At 43.6% G+C, this 24,086-nt stretch overlaps 1 protein-coding gene across 1 annotated transcript; it reads left to right on the forward strand.

The window, feature by feature from the left end:
• Window positions 1-695: 695 nt before the first annotated feature.
• GPR45 (G protein-coupled receptor 45) lies at window positions 696-18,413 on the forward strand. The gene is made up of 3 exons (XM_082244390.1): window positions 696-902; window positions 16,403-16,452; window positions 17,139-18,413. The coding sequence occupies exon 3, from the start codon at window positions 17,274-17,276 to the stop codon at window positions 18,393-18,395; it is 1,122 nt and encodes a 373-aa protein (XP_082100516.1). The 5' UTR covers window positions 696-902; window positions 16,403-16,452; window positions 17,139-17,273; the 3' UTR covers window positions 18,396-18,413.
• The last annotated feature ends 5,673 nt before the right edge of the window (window positions 18,414-24,086 follow it).

Below are 24,086 nucleotides of genomic sequence, written 5' to 3' on the forward strand. Positions count from 1 at the left end.
TTTTGAAGGGGGCACGCTGGTCACTGTTTTGAAGGGGGCACGCTGGTCACTGTGCATTGAAAGGGGGCATGCTTGTCACTGTGTTTTGAAGGGGGCACACTGGTCACTGTTTTGAAGGGGGCACGCTGGTCACTGTGCATTGAAAGGGGGCACGCTGGTCATTCTGCATTGAAAGGGGGCACGCTGGTCACTGTGCATTGAAGGGGGCACGCTGGTCAATCTGCATTGAAAGGGGGCACGCTGGTCACTGTGCATTGAAAGGACTCACGCTGGTCAATGTGCATTGAAAGGGGGCACACTGGTCATTCTGAATTGAAAGGGGGCACGCTGGTCACTGTGCATTGAAGGGGGCATGCTTGTCACTGTGTTTTGAAGGGGGCACGCTGGTCACTGTTTTGAAGGGGGCACGCTGGTCACTGTGCATTGAAAGGGGGCATGCTTGTCATTCTGCATTGAAAGGGGGCACACTGGTCACTGTGCATTGAAAGTCGGAACTGGTTACTAAAATTTTTAAATCCCACCACTGCTCAGGACCCCCCTAATTCCAGGGTGGGTAGGAGCAGGGTACATAGGACATGTCTCCTTATACACATGCCTCATGTACCCTACCCTACTATTTCAGGCTATGCAGGACTCGTTCCCTCATTCACTGACTCATGGTACACAGGACTCGTCCCCTCACACAGTATGGGAGCAGGCGCAGCGCAGGGTGCACATCCTCGGCCCTCCCCTTGTAGACATCGTAGAGCGGGGATTCATGGCAGCTGTGAGGGAGCCTGTGGCGGTGTGCCTGCTGTATATGAGAGGAGGTGGAGGGCCAGGTGTGGGAGCCCGAACGAGGGAGGTGATCTATTCCGGAGTGTGCAGAGCGCACAGGAGGGAGGAGAGTAGCATCCTGCCAGGTAAAGTGATACGATGGATGGAAGGAAGGAAGGAGGGAGAGAGCGCTGTGATGTTCTTCTATGTGCTTAGTGCCGAGTGCCGTCCATGGATGTGCAGAGCGGTGTACATACCACACACATAGTACACCTCAGTGAGGAGCTGTGTACAGTGTGTGCTGTGTGCAGTGTGTGCTGTGTACAGCAGGCCTTCACATACACTGTACACATTGATGACAATGTTCTGATTTCTATGTAGCTGTGGGTATAGACGGCTTTGGGCCTAGTGTGCCCTAAAATCTAGAGGAATACTAAACACATTCATAATGCACTGCTCCCCAAATATGAACAATCCCTATGGTATGATGGTTTTGTAGTGTCATGGCAGACTAAACCTTATTGTCACAGATATTATAGTATACTATGGGAGTCATTACCACATTGCATGGATTTCTTTATCCTCCATGGAAGGACACGGTGGGGTTTATTCACTAAAACTGGAAAGTGCAGAATCACGCTCACTTCTGCATAGAAACCAATCCGCTTCCAACCTCAGCTTATTCTATTAAGCTTTGGCAATATAAAACCTGGAAGCTGATTGGTTTCTATGCAGTGAGCTTGATTTTGCCCTCTCCTGTTTTAGTGAATAAAGCATACAGTGATTGGAGATAATCCTAAACAACTGGGTTGTATTTAAAGCGGAGTTCCACCCAAAAGTGGAACTTCCGCTTTAGGGAGTCCTGACCCCCCGACATGCCACATTTGGCATGTCATTTTTTGGGGGGGGAGCGGGTACCTAGTTTTGACAGGTACCCGCTCCCACTTCCGCTCGGAGCGCCGCGGCGCCCTGAGCGGAAGTTCTCCTCTCCCCCTCCCTCCCTGCAATCTTCTGGGACACGTCAGAGGTCCCAGAAGATTGCCGGCCAATCACGGCGCGCAGCGCGACTCGCGCATGCGCAGTGGGTACCCGGCTGTGAAGCCGCAAACTGTAACAGCCGGGTGCCCACAGCAGTGATGCCGGCGCCGAGGGAGAGGATCGAGGCTTCCGGCGGCCGCATCGCTGGACCGTTGGACAGGTGAGTAAATGGCTGGAACTCCGCTTTAACCTCCAGAAGGCGGCTGTATAACCCAATTGTCTATAATTGTTTACTATTTCTGTGTCTTTTAGTTCCTTCCCACCCCCTGGCCCCCAGCTCATTACCACTTTTACCTCCAACCCCCCCCCCCCCTCCCATTCATGACCAGGCCATTTTTTGCTTTTTTGGCACTGTGTTTTTTAACTGACAATTGCGCAGGCGTGCGACGCTGTACCCAAATTTATGTAATTTTTTACATACAAATAGAGCTTTCTTTTGGTGGTATTTAACCGCTTGCCGACCGCCGCAAGTACATATACTGCGGCGGTCAGCCCCGGCCAGGCAAAGTGGGTATGTCACTAGCCTGTGAGCCAATAGGGGGCGAGCGCGCGCCGCCGGAGGCGTGCTCCCGCCTCGTTCCCTAACAAGTCCGTGCGTGTGACCGGCGGACCCGATGTCTGCCGGTCACTCGCGATCGTCCGCTGTGAAGGGAGAAAGGCAGGCGGCTAATGTAAACAAAGCCGCCTGTCATTCTTCCCTGTGTAACAGCAGAGATCTAACGGTCCTGCTATGTAGGACCATAGATCTCTGCTGTTACATGTAAAGCCACATCCCTGCACAGTTAGAAACACGCCCCTAGGGACACACTTAACCCCTCCTTCTCCAATAAAGTTAACCCCTTCCCTGCCAGTGTCATTTTTACACTAACAGTGCATATTTATAGCACTGATTACTGTAGTAATGTCACTGGTAACCCCAAAAGTGTCAAAAATGTTAGTCAAGGGTCCGATCTGTCCGAAGCAATGTCGCAGTCCCGCAAAAAAAAAATCGCAGATCGCCGCCATTACTCGTTAACCACTTGCCGACCGCCGCACGACTATCTACGTCGGCGGTCAGCCCCTCACAGGCAAACTGATGTAGGTCTACGTCGCTTGCTTGTGAGGGTCTAGGGAGCGAGCGCGCGCCCCCGGAGGCGCGCTCCCGCGTGGTCACGGACCCCCCCGCGCGTGTGACCGGCGGACTCGATGTCCGCCGGCCACTCTGCGATCGGCGGGGGAGAGGGAGAAAGTCAGGCAGCTTGTGTAAACAAGCTGCCTGTCATTCTCCTCGGTGTAAAGACACTGATCACACAGATCTACTATGTAGATCCGTTGATCAGTGTCCTTACAGCTCAAGCCACAGCCAATCACAGTAGAAAGCACGCCCCTAGGGACACACACAGCCCCTCCCTCCCAAATAAAGTTAACCCCCTCACTACCAGTGTATTTTTACAGTAACAGTGCATGTGTATAGCACTGATTACTGTAGAAATGTCACTGGTAACCCCAAAAGTGTGAAAAATGTCAGTCAAGGGTCCGATCTGTCCGCCCCAATGTCGCAGTACCGCAAAAAAAATCGCAGATCGCCGCCATTACGCGTTAAAAAAAAAAAACAACAAAAATGACAAAAATCTTTCCCTTTGTTAGTAAACGCGATAACTTTTGCGCAAACCAATCAAAATACGCTTTTTGCGATTTTTTTTTTTTACCAAACATATGTAGCATAAAACAAATTGGCCGAAAATGTTAAAAAATTTTGATTTTTACATTTTTTTTGGGGGGAATTTCATATAAATAATGTGAAAAATATTGCTATTTTTGCAAAATTGACGCTCTTTTTTTGTTTATAGCGCATGATCAAAAAATCGCACAGGTGATCAAATACCACCAAAAGAAAGCTCTGTTTGTGGGAAAAAAAGGACGCCAAATTCGTTTAGGTACAGCATCGCACGACCGCGCAATTGTCCGTTAAAGTCACGCAGTGCCGAATCGCAAAATACCCCCTGGTCTTTAAGCAGCCAAATCCTCCGGGGCTTAAGTGGTTAAAGAAACAAACGAAAATGACAAAAATCTTTCCCTTAGTTAGTAAACGCAATAACTTTTCGCAAACCAATCAAAATACGCTATTTTTTTTTACCAAACATATGTAGCAGAAATCAAATTGGCCAAATATGTTAAAAAATTTTGATTTTTACATTTTTTTTGGGGAATTTCATATAAAAAAATGTGAAAAATATTGTTATTTTTGCAAAATTGACGCTCTTTTTTTGTTTATAGCGCATGATCAAAAAATCGCACAGGTGATCAAATACCACCAAAAGAAAGCTCTATTTGTGGGAAAAAAGACGTCAAATTAGTTTAGGTACAGCGTCGCATGACCGCGCAATTGTCCGTTAAAGTCACGCAGTGCCGAATCGCAAAATAGGGCCTGGTCAGGAAGGGGGTAAAATCTTCCGGGGCTTAAGTGGTTAATATCCGCTGGGTTTTTATTCTTTGTACTATAAATGAAAAAACCCAACAGTGGTTCTAGCCTCTCACCACTCTATCCAAATTAAAAAAAAAAAAAAAGTTTTGACCTTAGTCCTTAGTTATACCTTTTTAAGGGCCCTTTCACACGGCCGCTCCGTGTGTCCGCAAATCATCCTATTTTTTTGCGGATGATTTGCGGACATAATGTAAGTGAATGGCATTGCGGATGTCAGCAGAATACCATCCACTGACATCCGATTTCCTTCCTTTCAGTTCTGTTCCGTTTTTTGGAACGGAACAGAACCCTATTTTTCCTCTGTGTAAAAAACGGAAAGGAAGGAAAATCGGATGTCAGCGGTGTCATCCGCTGACATCCGCAATGCCATATACTTACACTATGTCCGCATATCATCCCCAAACGGATGGGATAATATGCGGACACAAATGTCATCCGCTCCGTGAAAAAAAAAAAAAAAAAAGTCCCGCAGCGGACACAAACAGCGGAGCGGCTGTCTGAAAGAGCCCTAAAGAGGAAGTAAACCCTCCTCTGTAACTTGTACCTATAGGTAAGCCTATGATAAGGCTTACCTATAGGTACTGTAAATATCTCCTAAACATGTACCATTTAGGAGATATTTACCTTACATGCAGCCAGTGACGTCACTGGCGCATGGGCTCTGAAGGAACGGCCGATTGTGCCGTTCCTTCCCGCGTGCATGCGTGTGAGTGACGTCATCGCAGCTCCAGCCAATCAGATGGCCGGATGCCGCAAACCTGGAAGAAGGGTGACAGAACATGTCGCCCATGCGACAGGTAAGCGGTCGGCACTGCGGGGCTTCGTTCTTAGGTAAGTATTTCATAATGAGCTAGTATGCGATGCATACTAGCTCATTATGTGTTTTTCTTTCAGGTGTTTGTTTTTTTAAGAAAAAAATTCGGAGGTTTACAACCTCTTATACAGTTACCCCTGAAATTGTCTTATTTACCACGAGCTACGGAAGATTTTACCCCCTTCATGACCATATCATGGTTATATTTTGCTATTCAGTACTGTGCTACTTTAACTACTTCCCGCAAACTGACTTCTGCTTGAGGAAGCGGTTATACCGAGGTGATGCCTGTAGCTAGAGGCATCACCCTAGTACCGTTTTTAGAGCCGGCGGTCGCCTTTCTGATGATAACAACTGATGCTGTTTAGCAGCCGCTTGGTCTTTATCCCAGCGAGCGGGAAGGGACATCCCCCCCCCCCTCCTGCCGCTCTGCCCAGGTCTCCTGTCCCACCGGGAGACAAGAGCAATCCGCCGGCTGGTCAGAGTCCGGAACTAAGCCGGATTCTCTGATGAAGTAACCCAAAAGCGATGTCACTTCCAGTTTACTTGGCTGCCAATGGCACAGATTTTAAAAAAATTGACAGTATTCAAAAACACTGATTTTGCTGTTTTATATGCAAAGCAGGGATTTGGGGTCTTTTTAGCCCCAAATCTCTACATAAATATTACCTGTGTTCAAATCACACATGTGAGGTATCGCCGTGATTGTAAGAGTGAGAGCAATAATTCTAGCAAAAGACCTCTGCAACTCTAAACTGGTAACTGTTAAAAATTTTTATTGTGTGCCTATGGAGATTTTTAAGTACCGCAGTTTGTTGCTATTGGCACAATTTTAAACTGAAAAATGTTAGGTATCTATTTACTCAGCGTGACATCATCTTTCACAATATATAAAAAATTGGGCTAACTTTTATTGTTTAGTTTTTTTAATTCAGTGAAGTATATTTTTTCTCCAAAAAATATGTTTGAAAGACCGCTGCACAAATACTGTATGACAAAACAATATTGCCATGATCCCCATTTTATTCTCCAGAGTCTTTGTTAAAAAAAAAAAAAAAAAATATATATATATATATATATATACAGTATCTCACAAAAGTGAGTACATCCTTCACATTGTTGTAAATATTTTATTATATCTTTTCATGTGACAACACTGAAGAAATGACACTTTGCTACAATGTAAAGTAGTGAGTGTACAGCTTGTATAACAGTGTAAATCACAGCCATTAATGTCTAAACCGCTGGCAACCGAAGTGAGTACACCCCTAAGTTAAAATGTCCAAACTGAGCCCAATTAGCCATTTTCCCTCTCCGGTGTCATGTGACTCGTTAGTGTTACAATGTCTCAATGGCGTGAATGGGGAGCAGGTGTGTTAAATTTGGTGTTATCGCTCTCACTCTCTCATACTGGTCACTGGAAGTTCAACATGGCACCTCATGGCAAATAACTCTCTGAGGATCTGAAAGAAAAAAGAATTGTTTAAAGATGGCCTACGCTATAATAAGATTGCCAAGACCCTGAAACTGAGTTGCAGACCATACAGCTGTTTAAAAGGACAGGTTCCACTCAGAACAGGCCTCGCCATGGTTGACCAAAGAAGTTGAGAGCACGTGCTCAGCGTCATATCCAGAGGTTGTCTTTGGGAAATAGACGTATGAGTGCTACCATTGCTGCAGAGGTTGAAGGGGTGGGGGATCAGCCTGTCAGTGCTCAAACCATACGCAGCACACTGCATCAAATTGGTCTTCATGGCTGTCGTCCCAGAAGGAAGCCTCTTCTAAAGATGATGCACAAGAAAGCCTGCAAACAGTTTGCTGAAGATAAGCAGACTAGGGAAATGGAACCTACTGGAACCATGTCCTGTGGTCTGATGAGACCAAGATAAACTTATTTGGTTCAGATGGTGTCAAGCGTATGCGGCGGCAACCAGGTGAGGAGTAAGAAGAAAAGTGTGTCTTGCTTACAATCAAGCATGCTGATGGGGGTGTCTTGGCTGGGGCTGCATTAGTGCTGCCGGCACTGAGAAGCTACAGTTCATTGAGGGAACCATGAATGCCAACATGCACTGTGACATACTGAAGCAGAGCATGATCCCCTCCTTTCAGAGACTGCGCCGCAGGGCAGTATTCCAGCGTGATAATGACCCCCAACACACCTCCAAGATGACCACTGCCTTGCTAAAGAAGCTGAGGGTAAAGGTGATGGACTGGCCAAGCATGTCTCTAGACTTAAACCCTATTGAGCATCTGTGGGGCATCCTCAAACGGAGGGTGGAGGAGTGCAAGGTCTCTAACATCCACCAGCTCTGTGATGTCGCCATGGAGGAGTGGAAGAGGACTGCAGTGGCAACCTGTGAAGTTCTGGTGAACTCCATGCCCAAGAGGGTTAAGGCAGTGGTGGAAAATAATGGTGGCCACAGAAAATATTCACACTTTGGGCCCAATTTGTATCAACCACCACCGTACGTATTAGATACGTGATCCAGTGCAGGAAAGCTGCTCTGCCGCCGTACTCCTACGTAAGGCAGTCGGAAAGCGGTTAATAGAATCTAAGTAGCGGGAGGCAGGCATTAAGATCTTGTGACTGCTATGATTGACTGTCACAGCAGTCACATGATCAGAAGCTCCCAATCACAAGAATCAGGAGCTTTCAGTGACATTTTGCTTACTTTGCTAAGAGCGCGCTCTGAGCACGATATGCTGTTCCCTGCGGCCGCACAGCATTAAAGCCCTCCATGCAGAGCAGCCAAAAGAAAAACAGAAGAATCAGCACAAGGGACATATGTCCCTTGTGACTGAAACCGGATCTCTGAATGGAGGGGTCACTGCTATCAATCGTACACCCATCCTCCATTCATAGATCTTGTTTCATTCATAGAAGCTTTAGTATGGCTTCTATGAGGGGAGCAGCTGGGTGGAAAGGGTGGGCATAGTCGGTCCCTTTTAATGAAAGCCTGTGACAGCCCCTTATTTGTATTAACCACCACCGTACCAGAAGATTACAGTGGCGTGGGGGTGATTGAGAGGATGATTCACCTTTCATAGCCATGACCACCAGTGCAGGGAAGGGGGGGTTAGCTTTCACTGCCATGATTACCAGTGCAGGGTTAATGTGGGGGACTCACACTACCATGATCATCAATGCAGGGGGAATGGAGCTAACGTTCACTGCCAATAAGCACCAATGCAGGGGGCTATTATTGTGTCTTCTGACACCAATGTCAGGAGTTATTGTTGCATTCACTGACACCAATGTTGGGGGTTGTTATTGCATTAATTGACAGCAATGTTGAGGGTTGCTATTGCATTCATTGACACCAATGTTGAGGGTTATTAATGTGTCTACTGACACCAGTGATGGGGATAATTACTGCATCCACTGACACTAATACTAGGGGTTATTATTGCACTCATTGACACCAATGCTGTGGCTATTGTACTCCAACCACTTCAGTGTGCATTGTGGTACTCGGCAAAAAAGTGCCACAGAACCAAATTTTTTTTAGGCACCTTAATGCGCAAAAATGCAGTGCTATTGTGTGGTCCTCTGGCAGTGTCGGGGGGGGCCACACTTAAGGCCCTCTATAATTTTTAAGAAAAAAAAAATAGTTGGTACAGGGCTATGCCGAACCAGCCCAGAATCCCTTCCCCAATACTAAATTCATATAAGAAGCAACCATACATGTCCCTGGGGAATTTGAATGGAGGGGCTGGAGATAGTCAGTATAGTGGAAAAAATGTATAGAAAAAGTATATAAAATATTGACATTTATTAGTTGTGTTAAAATCCAACAAGTAACATACAATAAATAAAATTGAAAATAAATGACATTCCATATACATATCCTAGTAGGGATAACACATTAGGGGTTCACGAGGCAGGTGAGTGTGTCCTCCAACATGTTTCGGAATTTTTTTCACAATTCCTTCTTCAGGGAAAATACATACACACAACCGTGCTCTCACCACTTGTATATCTAGAGAAATGTATAAAGTACAAATGACATTATCTTGAATAAGTACATATGCAGAAAGGCACAATATATCTCGTCATCTATAGGGAAATCCCCATAATCCCATAGGGGTAGAGGATACCCATAGTAGACATGTATAGGTATATGTCTCCTCTAGTATATCTAAGCCAGTGTCCTTTTCCATTTTTTAGAAAGACAAACAAATATCTGTAAGGATATCAACTTACCCACAAGGGGAATATGGAACGAGAAACGTCCTTCTAGTTGTATCCTTATAGAGAGGGCACTGAGGAGATAGCCATTTGTATGATATAGGGGTACCACACATTCATACAGTCCGACTGTGTTGCATCATGATGTTGACCGAGTCTGTATAACATGCAGACTCAAGGGGATATGGATCCCTTCGCAGCCTGTTAGAGTGTTAGTGTTCCCACCGTCAGCTTCCTCTATCACCCAGTGACAGTATCCACACAGTGGTCACGAGGAGCGCATGGGGAGGGATGGGTCCACACCTATCAAGGATGCATAGATAGGGGAAGTTTAGCCATTTCGAATCATTCATCATGTGTAAAATGGGATAAAGGTTAGGAAAGAGGAGTAGGTGTCAATGACCTACTTACCTAGCCGGGAATCCAGTGCGGAATGACAGCAACAGGTATCTCTGTAGTGACCCAAAGGTAATGAGCCATATTGAGCTGGGAGCATTTATATGCTCCATCTGTGAATACTTACCTAATTGGGGGAGTACCCAAGCAGGTGATGGGAGGAGAGTGGGAGGAGAGTGGGAGGAGGGTGGGTGGTTCCATTGTATATGTCCCCATTCAATGGATTCTGGCCATATCCTTTTATTTCATCCCAGCTGGTTGTGCATCATCCCCTCCTCCGTGAACCCTGAGTGGGAAAGGAGACCAGGGAGAAGAAGGCGTGAATGCAACATACGGATTGCGCTCCCCCAGTCTAAGCGGCGCCGGAGGCCCCCGCGTACTGATGACGCAGCGGCGCCCAGCGTCACATGACCGCCGGCACGGACGTGCGCAGCTCCCGCGAGAAGATGGATAGATCTCGCGAGGGGGTGTGAATGAGGGACTCGTAGCGTCGGTTGGCACTCTGGTACCGACACCACCCCCAGGATGACTGCTCAAACTACAGGCCCCAGCATACCTTGCGGGGGCCTGTCCGTGCCGGGGAACACAGTGCGGACAGGCCAAAGGGAAAGAGGAAAACCGTGATGGGCAACACTGTATCATGGCTATGTATACAATAAAAATAAGAATAAAAAACAAACAAACAGATGAGGCAACACAGCGAAATGCACGAGAGTCGTGATGCATCCAATAATACCTATATATGGGATAGGGATCCCTGATGGTCGATGAGGAGATAAGAGCCCTTCTGCAAAAACATAATTTTTATTACAGGTTAAACACATATAAATATATAATATAATATTGTGTATATATACCGATTTTTTTGGTTAGAGCTGAAAACATCTCAAGCACATAATATGACCATGAAGAGTATATATCTATACGAGTGGGTAAGTAAAATGTTCTATAGAAAGACAAAAACATGAAAAAAGAACAAAAGTAGAATGGGGAGAAAAGTATGTATAAGGAATTACACATCTTTTCATTGGATCTTTTTGATTCTATCAGCTTTTGGGCTGTTTTTGAAAGAATTCCATTTAGCGGATCTGAGTATTACCCCAAGAAACTGATCCAGTCTATTGCATACAACCCTCCCCATCCATCCTAGAGGCTAAAGGTCCCATTCAAAACCACCTGAACTGAAACCGGGGAGAAAGGGTTTGAAGTTGAAGGCTTCATTAAGTCCCGGGGGAAAGGTGGCATTTAGTTCCGAAATCCAACGAAGCTCACGCTGGAGGAGAAATTTGTTAAGATCCCCTCCGCGGGAGCTGGGGTGGATTCGGTCCAATGCCAAAAATTTAACATGCGGGGTATTGGCACCATGTACCAAGGCCGAATGTCTGCCTAATGGTACCTCTGGATCCTTCTTTTTGATGCTCGCCATATGTTGACTAATCCGTTTCCCAAATCTTTGAATAGTCTTGCCAATATAGTAGCAGCCGCAATCACATGATAGTAGATATACGACTGCTGTAGTCTGGCAGTTCACGTAGTGTCTAGGACGATAATTTTTTCAGTTAGGGAGTATGATATTTTTCTTGGTGTTAATATATCGACACTGGGCACAGGATCCACAAGGGAATGTGCCCAGATGTACATATGGGTCCTTTCTTGACTGGCCCTTGTATTCACTGCTTACAAGGGCATCATTCAAAGAGGGAGCCCGTTTAAATGTTATCTGAGGTGTCTCTGAGATAAAGGGGCTAATGGACGGGTCGGATGTCAAAACATGCCAGTATTTTTTTAAAATCTTCCTGACGTTATGGTGTCCCTGGGAATACTTGGTTATGATTCTGGTAGTGTCACTAGAGCCTTCAACTTCTTTTTTGTATGAGAGGAGATCCCGACGGGATCGAGATTTGGCTTTTTTGAAAGCCCGTTTTAGACATTTTGAGGTATATCCTCTTGCTAATAGCCTTTGTTGTATATTGGAAGCCTCCACAGCAAATGCCGCCTCTGTGGTGCATATGCGTCTGGCCCTCAGATATTGGGAATATGGGATGGAGTCTACCAAGGGCTTGGGGTGCGAGCTAGAGGCATGCAGGATAGTGTTGCCAGAGGTTGATTTTCTGAAAAGCTCACAGTGCAGCATGTCATTATCCCCTCTGAATATCCTGACGGTGAACCTCAAATTTAAATCGTTGTGATTTATGTAATCCATGCACTCCAAGAGAAGAGAGGGAGGTCCATCCCATATCATGAGAATGTCATCGATGTAGCGGTACCACATGGGTATGTGGTCCGCATACATCGTGAATTCCTCAGACAGGAAGAGGTTTCGCTCCCACTCCCCCCAGGTACAGGTTGGCGTATGCCGGGGCACAACAGGTGCCCATGGCAACGCCCTGTACCTGGAGGTAGTGGGAGCCAGCAAAACAGAAAACATTATGTCTTAGAATGAAATCTAATGCAGATAAAATGAACTCTTGGAATGCTCCATCAATCTCATTAGTTCTCATCAGGGCCTTACGTATAGCTGCCAATCCCAAGGTGTGAGGTATTGAGCTATAGAGTGCTTCCACGTCTATAGTAACTAAGCTAGCATTTGGTGGTATGTGGATGTTCTCCAAAATGCGTAGCATGTGGATTGTGTCCTGAATATAAGATGGGAGATCAGCTACAATGGGCCTGAGATGTTGATCAATGAGTTTGCTGAGATTCTCGGTGATTGCCCCATTACCTGATATAATGGGTCTTCCTGTCGGGTTATATATACTTTTGTGAACTTTGGGAGGGCATAAAACGTAGGGATGCGTGGATGGGTAGTTCTGACAAAATCCCAAGTTGTTTTTGGGATGACATTGCTGTAGTAGGCTTCATCTACAAGATTGTAAAAGTCCATGTTGAATCTCTCGACCACGGTTTTATTGATCGGACGGTACCAATCGGTGTTTTTAAGAATGCGTAGGCACATAGCAATGTACTGGCTATTGTCCATGAGGACAATATTGCCACCCTTATCGGATGGCTTTATTGTCAACTCATGGTTATTGCGCAAATTGTGCAAAGCTTTTTTCTCTTCCGTGGAGAGATTCCCATGGACCTTCACATCAATGCCATCAGTTTTTAAAGTTTTTATCTCCCTTGAGGTGAGTTTCAAGAAGGTGGCTATGGCATGGTTAGAGCTGGGTGATGGGTAAATGTTAGATGGCTTTTTTAAAAGTTTTTGTTCGGCCGACATCAAAGGCACCGGAGGGTCAGGGTCCTCTACTTGAGATAATAGCATCTCAATGTCGAGGCTATCAATCAAGTCTAGGGGTTCATTTTCTTCCAAGAGAGCCTCTAGATTGGTCAAGGCTTGCCGTTCCTTAGGGGTCTGTGCAGTGTCACAAACTTTTTTAGAATACATACTCTTTAGTAAGAGTTTGCGGGTGAAAAGGTGTATATCTTTTATGGTCTCAAATTTGTCGAGACATGCGTCAGGACAGAAAGTGAGACCTTTGTGAAGGAGTTGTGTTTCAGTGTTTGAAAGAACATGTGAAGAAAGATTGATAATACTAAGTTGATCAGTGCAATTCAAGTTTTTAGTGTTGGGGATCATTGGGTTTGGAGGTTGGGGGGAGGTTCTTTGCCTAAAAAAATCTTAGGAATTTTGGGGGTGGTTGTGAGTGAAGTATTGCTCGGAATGGCAAGGTCCATGGCCTCATCTGGAATGTTTTGTTGCCCACCTGTAGGGGCAACAGCTCCTTCCTGGGCGGGCCCGGATGGAAACATTTTAGTTGTTATGTCCTTAGGGGTTTTTGGGTGTTTTTTGGGGGGACCCTCACCTTGTTGGTGTCTCTTTTGTCGTCTGTTACTCGTGGTGGACTTTGATGAACTAGAAGAAATAGAGGAGTTATCAGAGGTATATGACAATTTGCGTAATTCATTGTTCCTAAAGACATCTCTAGGAATATGATTTTGGGTTTGTTTCCATTTATATGCTTTGCCCTCTTTGAACGCACGTCTATCACGTAAATATTTTGCTTCTTTCTTTTTGAGTATTTCTCTATTAAAATGCTCCAAATGTTTTGTAAGTTTGGTATTGAGTTCTTCGTATAGAAGGTGCGTTTTAAAGGGGGCAAGCTCTAGATACATTTTTTCAATGTTAGCATTAACCTCTATGGATTGTCTCCTATATTCCCCTATTAAAAGTTCCATCATCTTACTGGAACACTGTTGTAAGTTATCTTCCCAAGCTTTCTTGAAGGCAGGATTGATGTCCTCAAAAGAGGGGAAGATTTGGATACGTAAGCCCAAGGGGTTTAGTTCATCTTCTCTATATTGTTCAAAAGTTTTTATATGCCAGTGAATGGCTGATTTTTTCTCAAGCCATTTTGTGAGGCCTGAAAAGATAAAGGTCAATTCTGAAGTTACAGATTCTTGTTGACCAAAATCTTTTTGGAGGCCAGAAACAAAGTCCTCCCATACTTTACCCTGGAATTCAGCCATAGGAGGGAAGAGGGTAAGGAAAGGAGAGGAAAAGGAAAAATTTAGGTCAAATGCTAAGGCCTAGATGGCCAATTAAGAGATGAGATCAGAAAACAAACAAATAAATCGGAAACGGCAGTTCCTTGTACCAAGAGTGGGACAAGGGTATTTTCTGTCATTCCGCACTGGATTCCCGGCTAGGTAAGTAGGTCATTGACACCTACTCCTCTTTCCTAACCTTTATCCCATTTTACACATGATGAATGATTCGAAATGGCTAAACTTCCCCTATCTATGCATCCTTGATAGGTGTGGACCCATCCCTCCCCATGTGCTCCTCGTGACCACTGTGTGGATACGGTCACTGGGTGATAGAGGAAGCTGACGGTGGGAACACTAACACTCTAACAGGCTGCGAAGGGATCTATATCCCCTTGAGTCTGCATGTTATACAGACTCGGTCAACATCATGATGCAACACAGTCGGACTGTATGAATGTGTGGTACCCCTATATCATACAAATGGCTATCTCCTCAGTGCCCTCTCTACAAGGATACAACTAGAAGGACGTTTCTCGTTCCATATTCCCCTTGTGGGTAAGTTGATATCCTTACAGATATTTGTTTGTCTTTCTAAAAAATTGAAAAGGACACTGGCTTAGATATACTAGAGGAGACATATACCTATACATGTCTACTATGGGTATCCTCTACCCCTATGGGATTATGGGGATTTCCCTATAGATGACGAGATATATTGTGCCTTTCTGCATATGTACTTATTCAAGATAATGTCATTTGTACTTTATACATAATGTCATTTGTACTTTATACATAGATATACAAGTGGTGAGAGCACGGTTGTGTGTATGTATTTTCCCTGAAGAAGGAATTGTGAAAAAAATTCCGAAACATGTTGGAGGACACACTCACCTGCCTCGTGAACCCCTAATGTGTTATCCCTACTAGGATATGTATAGGGAATGTCATTTATTTTCAATTTTATTTATTGTATGTTACTTGTTGGATTTTAACACAACTAATAAATGTCAATATTTTATATACTTTTTCTCTATAATTTTTAAGTTGACCACCACTGCTTTAGAGATTCTTTAATATTTTTTTTACTGGAAATCCAAACAGAGGCTTTGATTTAATAAAGGCATAAAGGCTGTTCACTTTGTAAAAAAGTTGCACTTTGCAAGGGAATTCCCCCCCCCCCCCCCATCCTAATGAATAAGGTAAACACGGCTGATTTTTTCATCCAATCATGTGCAAGCAAAAATGCTGTGCAAATATTTTCCTTGCATGTAATTGGATGTTCTTTGCAAAGTGAAATATTACCATACTCACTCTGGGGAAAATTCCCTTGCAACATGAATAGCCTATTTGCCTTTAGTAACTGAACCCTAAAGAATCTGGTTGGTCACCATGGGTATTGGGTAACATCTCACTAATAGGGCTCATGCACATGGGTGTAAAATATGCTGGGCTCAGATCAGTACTATGTGTACCGTTCTAAATGCAGAAGTATTTTATGCTTTGCGTCCATTAACATTTTGGTCCATTGCTTTTTGCTAAAATAGGAAAAGTCTGCATCCACAGTCCATTGTTGATGGTATATCAAATGGATATGACCTATTGCTTTGTGGCTGCTGCCTAGTAAATGCAGGGTGAAGAGGAGATGTAGTCATAAACAGTGTGTAGGCACGCAATCCGATTCCTGTCCGAATTGACAGTTCACACTGCGATGTGCAAGCTAATCTGGGGGGTGTCATTAACTTTGTATTGACACTCCCAGCAGTTCGCATATGGCAGTATGAATTGCCTGCGAGTCGGGTGCGATGCGGGAACTTGGAGTGAATTTGCAGGGTTCCCGCATCACACCAGTGTGAACTGGCCCTTGTTCATGAATGACTGAATGTGAAAGTAATTCCTCACCTGCATTGCTGCCTACCCATTGTTAATGTTTACATGTCTCCCAGCCCATGAATGACTGGAGGCTGAGTTCATTGTGCACCTGTGCAGTCATTCGAATTATTCATGGGCTGGAGGGAGATCTTTACATAACCAAGCCCCTACGTATGCATCTTAGCACTTATGGACATAAGCATGTGTATACCTGTATTAGTTGAGATGCACTGTGAACCAGTTTTTACACAGGGTATTGTAGGCAGCTTCCTGCCAGCAAGATCCTAAGTAAATACAGATGCCCGTTCGCACAGGGCCTGAGTAATAGTTTGCAGTCTTTTGATGTTTTAGCACTGATATTTATTTCTGTTTCCATTTACAGGCCTTTTCTTTCCTTCCCTCCTGGTGAGTCCTGTCCCGTTGTTCATCAAAGTAAGGATTTTTTTTTGTCATGAATCACGTTCAAGTTGCAATACTAAAATGATTTTTTATTAAATGTTGTATACTCCGTGGACCATTTCTGTGGGTGAGAAGTCCATCATTATACTATTACTGTTTTGGTTTTTAGAGACATATAATGTCTGTCTTATATTTAATAGTTTATGACTTGTCCCCTGCTAAGACCAAGAACTGAGCAATCAAACACCACTGATCACTCAGCTTTTGGTCTTGAGCCAGCAGAGAGTCGGTGACTCTCAGCCCCGGCATTCTTCTCTGCACCTTCAGCGCTCATTGGAGTGCTGGGTGGTGGAGGGGGCAGGAGGGGATGGCTCAGGCTCTCAGCGGCTCGCTTAGAAGCTGATTCAGCTACTGGTCAAGGCATCTGGGTGGATCCCAACATTAAAGTTGGGATCTTTTCCAAAGTCTTAAACGGTTAGTGATGTCAGCTGACAGCAAACTTTAGCTTGCTGTCGGCTAAGAACAGGTCACAGGAGTGAGCAAAACAAACTGCACTCCTGTGATTCATAGGAGAAACCTAGCTTAAATAGATTTGCCCCTACTTCTCTTTTAAATACCTTTTTATTGTAGAAGATACATCATTTTCTTGTACTGTATGTGGCCAGGTATAATCTATGCAATTATATTCATTATTATCTTTTTATTCTTGTTCTCACTAGGTTTGTTCAGATGCAGAATATTTGGATGATCTTTCCACTAACCTGAAAGAAAGAATGGTGCAGTAATGTGTGACTTGTAATAAGTGAATATCGAGGAGAAATGAAAACTGGATTCTCCGTGCCATAGCTGTAACCATGGGTTGCAATAGCACAGCCTTTGGCAGCTGCGTGATTTCCAGTGAGAATGCAACTATTACGAACTCAGACTCCAGATTTGCTGCATTCCCTACCCCACTCAGGATATTATTGGCAATAATTTTGGTATTAATGATTGCCATTGCTTTCTTGGGCAATGCTATTGTTTGCCTTATTGTTTACCAGAAGCCAGCTATGCGGTCTGCAATCAATCTTCTACTTGCAACGCTGGCATTTTCGGACATCATGCTTTCCCTATTCTGCATGCCTTTTACAGCAGTTACGATTATTACTGGGAGTTGGCACTTTGGAAGCCAGTTCTGCCAGATTTCAGCCATGCTGTACTGGTTTTTTGTCTTGGAAGGAGTTGCTATTCTACTCATTATCAGCGTTGACCGTTTTCTGATCATTGTACAGAGACAAGATAAACTAAATCCACACCGTGCCAAGATAATGATTGCTACTTCTTGGGTGTTGTCCTTCTGTATCTCCTTTCCATCTGTAGTTGGCTGGACGCTGGTGGAGGTTCCCACACGTGCACCTCAATGTGTCTTGGGATACACAGAATTTTTAGCTGATAGGACATATGCAGTCATGTTGGTTGTAGCAGTATTCTTTATCCCTTTCAGTGTAATGCTGTACTCCTATCTATGCATCCTGAACACTGTCAGAAGAAATGCTGTCAGGATTCATAACCATGCAGAGAGCCTCTGTCTGAGTCAAGTAAGCAAGTTAGGCTTGATGGGTCTGCAGAGGCCTCATCAAATGAATGTGGACATGAGTTTTAAGACAAGGGCCTTCACCACTATTCTGATCTTGTTCATTGGATTTTCTCTTTGCTGGCTTCCGCACTCTGTGTTTAGTCTGTTGTCAGTGTTTAGTAGGACTTTCTACTACAGTAACTCATTTTATGTGATCAGCACTTGCATCTTGTGGCTCAGTTACCTCAAGTCTGTATTCAACCCTGTTATATACTGTTGGAGAATCAAGAAATTCCGGGAGGCCTGTATGGAGTTCATGCCCAAAACATTTAAAATTCTTCCTAAAATACGCGGGAGGACGAGGAGGAGGATACGCCCCAGTACTATCTATGTTTGTAGTGAACACCAGTCTGCTGTTTAACCACTTGCTGACCCAAAACCGTGCATGTACTGTGGCAAGGCAGCAGCTACAGGCACAGCGAGGTACCGGCACGTCGCTGCTTGTTTCCAAATTTCAAGCGCCTGCCCCTGCCGACCTACTCCCCTGTGATTTGACACAGCGGGAGTTTGTCAACCGATCCTGGCCAATCATCCATGTGTCGAGTCAAAGCCTAGAACCCTGTGTTGATAAACAACAAAGGGCTCTATACAGGGGAATGATCACTTTGTTTATTTTCCCTGCTAAGCAGATGTGAGGATGTTAACCCCTTCCCAGCCAGTGTCATTAGTACAGTGAGTGTGTATATTATTAGCACTAATCACTTTATTAGTTTCACTGATGATGTCAGGGGCAGTTAGTCAGTTTCCACAAAGTGGCAGTTAGTGTCAGATTGCCTGCTGCACTATCATAGTCCCACTATAAGTCGCTAATCACCACCATTACCAGTATAAAAATAATAAACAAATAAAAATTCCAGTATATATACCATAGTTTGTAGATGCTATAACTTTCACGCAAACAAATTAATATACTCTTATTGGGATTTTATTTTACCAAAGACATGTAGCAGAATACATTTTGGCCTAAATTTATGAAGAAATTCGATTTTTTAAATATTGGGGGGGGGGGGGGGAGTCTCTCCTGTGCTCAAAAAGTGATGTGAGGGCGGATGTAGTCAAGGATCTCTATGGCTCCTCGTAAATGCACAGACCTTGCTGCCCTCCAAGGGTTGGGGAACACCCAATGGTAACACTGCAGAAAAAATGAAAAAGAGGACGCACCAACCTTGCACATTACCCAAGTGGTGTTTATTAATGTAAAAAATGAAAGAGATATACTCACAAAGAAATCAGTCATAGAAGCATATCAAAGTCCACAATGGACACAAAGCAACCAGGTCATCTGGACTATGCCCAGCACACCGGGGAACTCTACAGATGGCTGACGCGTTTTCAAGGGAGGATCACCTCTTTGTCAGAGCCACTCTGAGAAAGAGGTGATCTTCCATCGAAAACGCGTCAGCCATCTGTAGGGTTCCCCGGTGTGCTGGGCATAGTCCAGATGACTTGGTTGCTTTGTGTCCATTGTGGACTTTGATATGCTTCTATGACTGATTTCTTTGTGAGTATATCTCATCCATTTTTCACATTAATAAACACCACTTGGGTAATGCGCAAGGTTGTTGTGCCCTCTTTTTTTTCTGTTGATTTTTTAGATGTTTTTTATTAGATATGTTTTATAGCAGGAAGTAAAAAATATTGTTTTTTTTTTTTTTTTTCATTTTAGGTCTTTTTTTTTGTTTTTTGTTTATATAATAAACAAAAAAAACCCAGTGGGGATCAAATGTGACCAAAAGAAAGCTCTATTTGTGTGAAAAAAAAGAAATCCTATAAATTTCCTTTGTGTACAACCTTGTATAAAGGAGCAATTGCCAGTTCAAGTAGCGCAGTGCTGTATAGCAAAATACGGCCTGGTCATGAAGGTGGTAAAATCTTCCGTAGCTCAAGTGGTTACAGAAAACATTTTCAGGGATAACTGTTAAGGTATAACTAAGGTCAAACCTTTTTTTTTATTTTTTTATTTGGATAGACTGGTGAGAGGCTAGAACCACTGTTGGATTTTTTTTTTATTACTGTCTGTGTCCCTATTTGGAGCATTCACTCTCTCTCTAAAGCCCCGTACACACGCAACGATTATCGCCCGACCAGTCGTCCATCTTTTGTGCAGAGTGGTGTTTTGTTGGTTGGAATGTGCCTAGACTGCACACAAATTTTCTCGCCCGACAAAATTCTACTTCAGAAGGGATGTCATGTGTTGGTTTGCTTTCTTTGTGTTCTTTCTTCTCTGAGAATGCCCAGACTTGCTCATAAGATTTTTCAATGTCGAAATCTGTACTGACTGCACGAAAATCGGCCGTGTTTTGACGGCGGACAAAAATTTTATAGCCTGCACATCAGATTTTTTTCGGTCGGTTGTCGGAAGCATCATACAAGCCGAAAATCGGAAGATCGGTCATCGGACGAAAATTCCCTGCCGAATTTCGACGCGTGTGTACGGGGCTTTGTTGTTCCATCACCTAAGTCACCATGAATGAAACTGAAGGCAAGGTGAAGATTGGCACCAGAACAGCAATATAGGGGAAATCTTCTTATAGGGACACACGTTTCCATGACCACTGTCAAAGCGAGGATTTCCCTCACATTGGAAGGGTATCCTCTCACTCCCTGTTGAATTTAGGAGAAATCTTCCTAACAGAGGAAAAATAGCAGTTTTAACCCTCCCTTACTGTATCCAAAATGGAAAACGAAAAGTTTTGTTTTTAGATATTCTTTAATCCAACACAGGACACTACTTTTACATATTTGTTTGCCTTTATTTATTGTTTAAATGTATGTATATTGGTTTTCTAATATCAATACCACTGTCCAGCCTAAAGTTTACTGCTGCTGACATTCATATGCATTATTTAATGGTAATGTAGAGTGTTTTTCCTGACCTTCATAATGAAGTTTTTGCCTGTACATGAATAATCTAATCTAATGCAACTTGTAGGTGAGGTTACGTAAATTGCCCTGATAATGTTCTCCAGAAGCAGCAGAAGAAAAATGTTTATATTGCACTGAATTATTGTACATATTTTTCTCAAGGAAAACGGGAAATGATCACTTTAAGCAATATAAGAAATGGGTATATAACACAGTTTGCAATAAAACCAGGAATAAAAGTAGCATTTCAATATATTTTATTTTTTCTTTCTGTTCTTCAGATGCTTTTGTAACATTGCGTAGGATTATAAATGGAAGCACTGTACTCATGTGACCGTTTTGGTCATCTGATTGGCCACACTTATCTACCTCGCATTAGGTAAATGCAGACAGATTGAAGAATGATGATCGTGGAATATAATAAATAGATTCTGAAAAATTTCAAATGCGGTTTATGATATTGTGCATGGTTGGTTCAGTACACACCTTTTGGGCACATTTATCTATAATTGAGTTTTTAAAACAACTCTAAACTGAGAAAAATCTAAAAATGCCACTTTTGACCTCCTCCTAAAAATGCTGGGTTCCTGGGTGTCATGCTAATCCTCTGGCTTCATTATGCAAGCAAAGTTTACAAGATTTGTAAAGGCAGGAATGTTTTTTTTATCTTAATGCATTATATGCATTAAGATAAAAAGCATTCTGGGTGTAGCAGCACCCTCTAATACTTACCTGTGCCCCCTCTATCCAGCAATGTCCCTCGGCCATCCGGGACTCTCCCTCCTAATTGACTGAGACACAGCCATGGTGCCATTGGCTCCCGTGGCTGTCAATCAAAGTCAGTGAGGCAATCAGGAGAGAGGGGGCGGAGCCAAACAGCAGCTCCGTGTCTGAATAGACACACTGAGCTGTAGCTCAGCTCTGGTCCCCCCCCCATAGAAAGCTGCTTGAGGGCAGGTGGGAGAGTCCATAAGCAGGGAAGAGAGACCTAAGAAGAGGAGGATTTGGGCCACTCTGTGCAAAACAAACTGCATAGGGGAGGTAAGTATATTAACATGTTTGTTATTTTTTTCTTTTAAACAAGATTTTACAATCACTTTAAACTCCCAATCTGAATACTTGTTCTGTGTCAGTATCCCAAAGCACTGAAACCACCGGAGGAGCATGAAAACCAGGCTAGTATTTTCAGTATCAAAGTGACCAACATCTGATATTAGATTTTATAGAAGGCTAAATTATACTCTGTATGCTCAGGTACCTCACAGCCAATACTCTTCAGAGCACTTGACAGATTGCAAGTATTTGTACTGATATAATGTGTGTCTTAAAGGGACTGGTTTTTTTTTCTACCTAAAACTTGTTTTAGATAATACATGTAAAAGTTATTGATGTAAATAATTGTAGCAAAAAGTGGACAAAAAAAATATTCCCTGAAAGTTAAAGGCATAATGTGCAAGTATGCATTGAATGCAAGCACATTATGAAGACTTTCCTTGAAGCCAGGCCCTCCAGCGGTGCGCTGTCACCACTGCAAAGGCTTCCATCTTCAATCCGGGTTTGTGGCTGCTTGAATTGCAGAGCCATGATGACATTACTCCCATGCATGCGTGGCCAAGGCACAGAGCTCCGAAGGAACGGCAGGGGTATGCTGTTCCTTCAAAGCCATTGCGCAGGTGATGTCACTGGCTGCTGATCACTAGAATATCTCCTAAACAGTGCATGTTTAGGAGATACTCATTTTACCTACAGGTAAGCTTTATTATAAGCTTACCTGTAGGTAAAAGAAAAAAAAAAACACAGAGAATTTAACGCCTCTTCGTTGCACTACAACACACATATGCAGTAAAAACAAGCATACCAGATTCATAGGACACCACAGTGTGCTGATGTAAATACCTGGTGGATTGTGTTGCCAAAAATAGGGCAGGGGCATTATTTCATACGTTCAGGCTAGTTGATGGCAATTTCATAGAGGATGGGTTACTTTAAAGCTTTACTGTCACTTTAACAAGCTGGCCCTAACAAAATATTTCCAACCTCAGAGGTGCAACCATTGGGTGCATTGAATTAAATGTATGTAGCCTTGGCTACATACACTATACAACCCCTTGTGTTACAGTGAGACAAGACCTTACTGTTTCACTTTAAATGAATACAAATCTTCCTCTGAGGCAGAGAGATGATGTCACGATCTCCAGCTCAGGCAGTCAGAGGAAGCTTTGTGTTCATTCATAGAATACAAAGCTGCCAATGAATGGCTGAACACCGCTCAGCCTGACTTTATTTTGTTCCTAGCGAGAAACGGGACCTTCCCCCTCTCACACCTGGAACACAAGGCTGTACACTGTATGTAGCCTCAGTTTATACAACATGCCCAGTGGGCACACCTGTTAATGCAGGAAATAGTTAAAGGATAGACCCACCTTTTGTACCTGTTACATCCATATAAACGGTCTAACATGTAACAAGTTACTGTTCTCCGCTCACAGAGATTAGTGAATGAATGAACTACAAGTCCCATTGCCCACCGCGGCAGACAGCTTGTAGCTCTCAATGAACTGCGAGGGCGCTGATGAGCGTTCTTATGTTCATTGTTTGTTTCTTCCTGCAATTCAGTAACTGTCTGCCCATATGGGAGGTGTAGGCAGACAGCTATACTGTCTGGTCTGCAGGAGCCTGACATTGCACCCGCAATCCACTGATCACAGGTGCAATGCTTTACAGGCTGAAGTTTATTGTTTGTTTACAAAAGGTGAACTTATCCTTTAAAGTGGCAGTAAAGCTGGAAATCAGCTTTAACGCAATGAGTTAATGCACACAAGGTGTGAATGGGCCCTTACTGGTACTTGCAATAATCACAATGCAATTCAGTCAGTAGGCTGATTATTTAAAAACAATTCACTTTCTGTATGTCCGATGTCTAATCTAGATAGATTAGTTGTAGTAGCTGGTCTACCCTGCCTCTACTGTCTAATCTACGAATGTTTGAGCAAGCTTGTGAAAAATGTAAAAGAAGACAATGTAGACATAACTTAAAATACATGTTGACTAAAATTACACTCCCTTTAAAAGGGAAACTTAAATTATTTGGGGTACATATATATAGTTCATAGGTTTAATGCTTTCTGGTAACACATCAGCTGTCGAGGTGATATGACTATTGCTACAGTAAGCTTTTAGGCTCCGT

Source organism: Pelophylax lessonae (genome assembly GCF_965119305.1).
Source record: "Pelophylax lessonae genome assembly, chromosome: 2".
NCBI classification, from domain to species: Eukaryota; Metazoa; Chordata; class Amphibia; order Anura; family Ranidae; genus Pelophylax; species Pelophylax lessonae.

What these genes read in the sequence shown, in the direction of transcription:
- GPR45 (XM_082244390.1), top strand. Translation starts at nt 17,274, where the DNA reads ATGGGTTGCAATAGCACAGCCTTTGGCAGCTGCGTGATTTCCAGTGAG.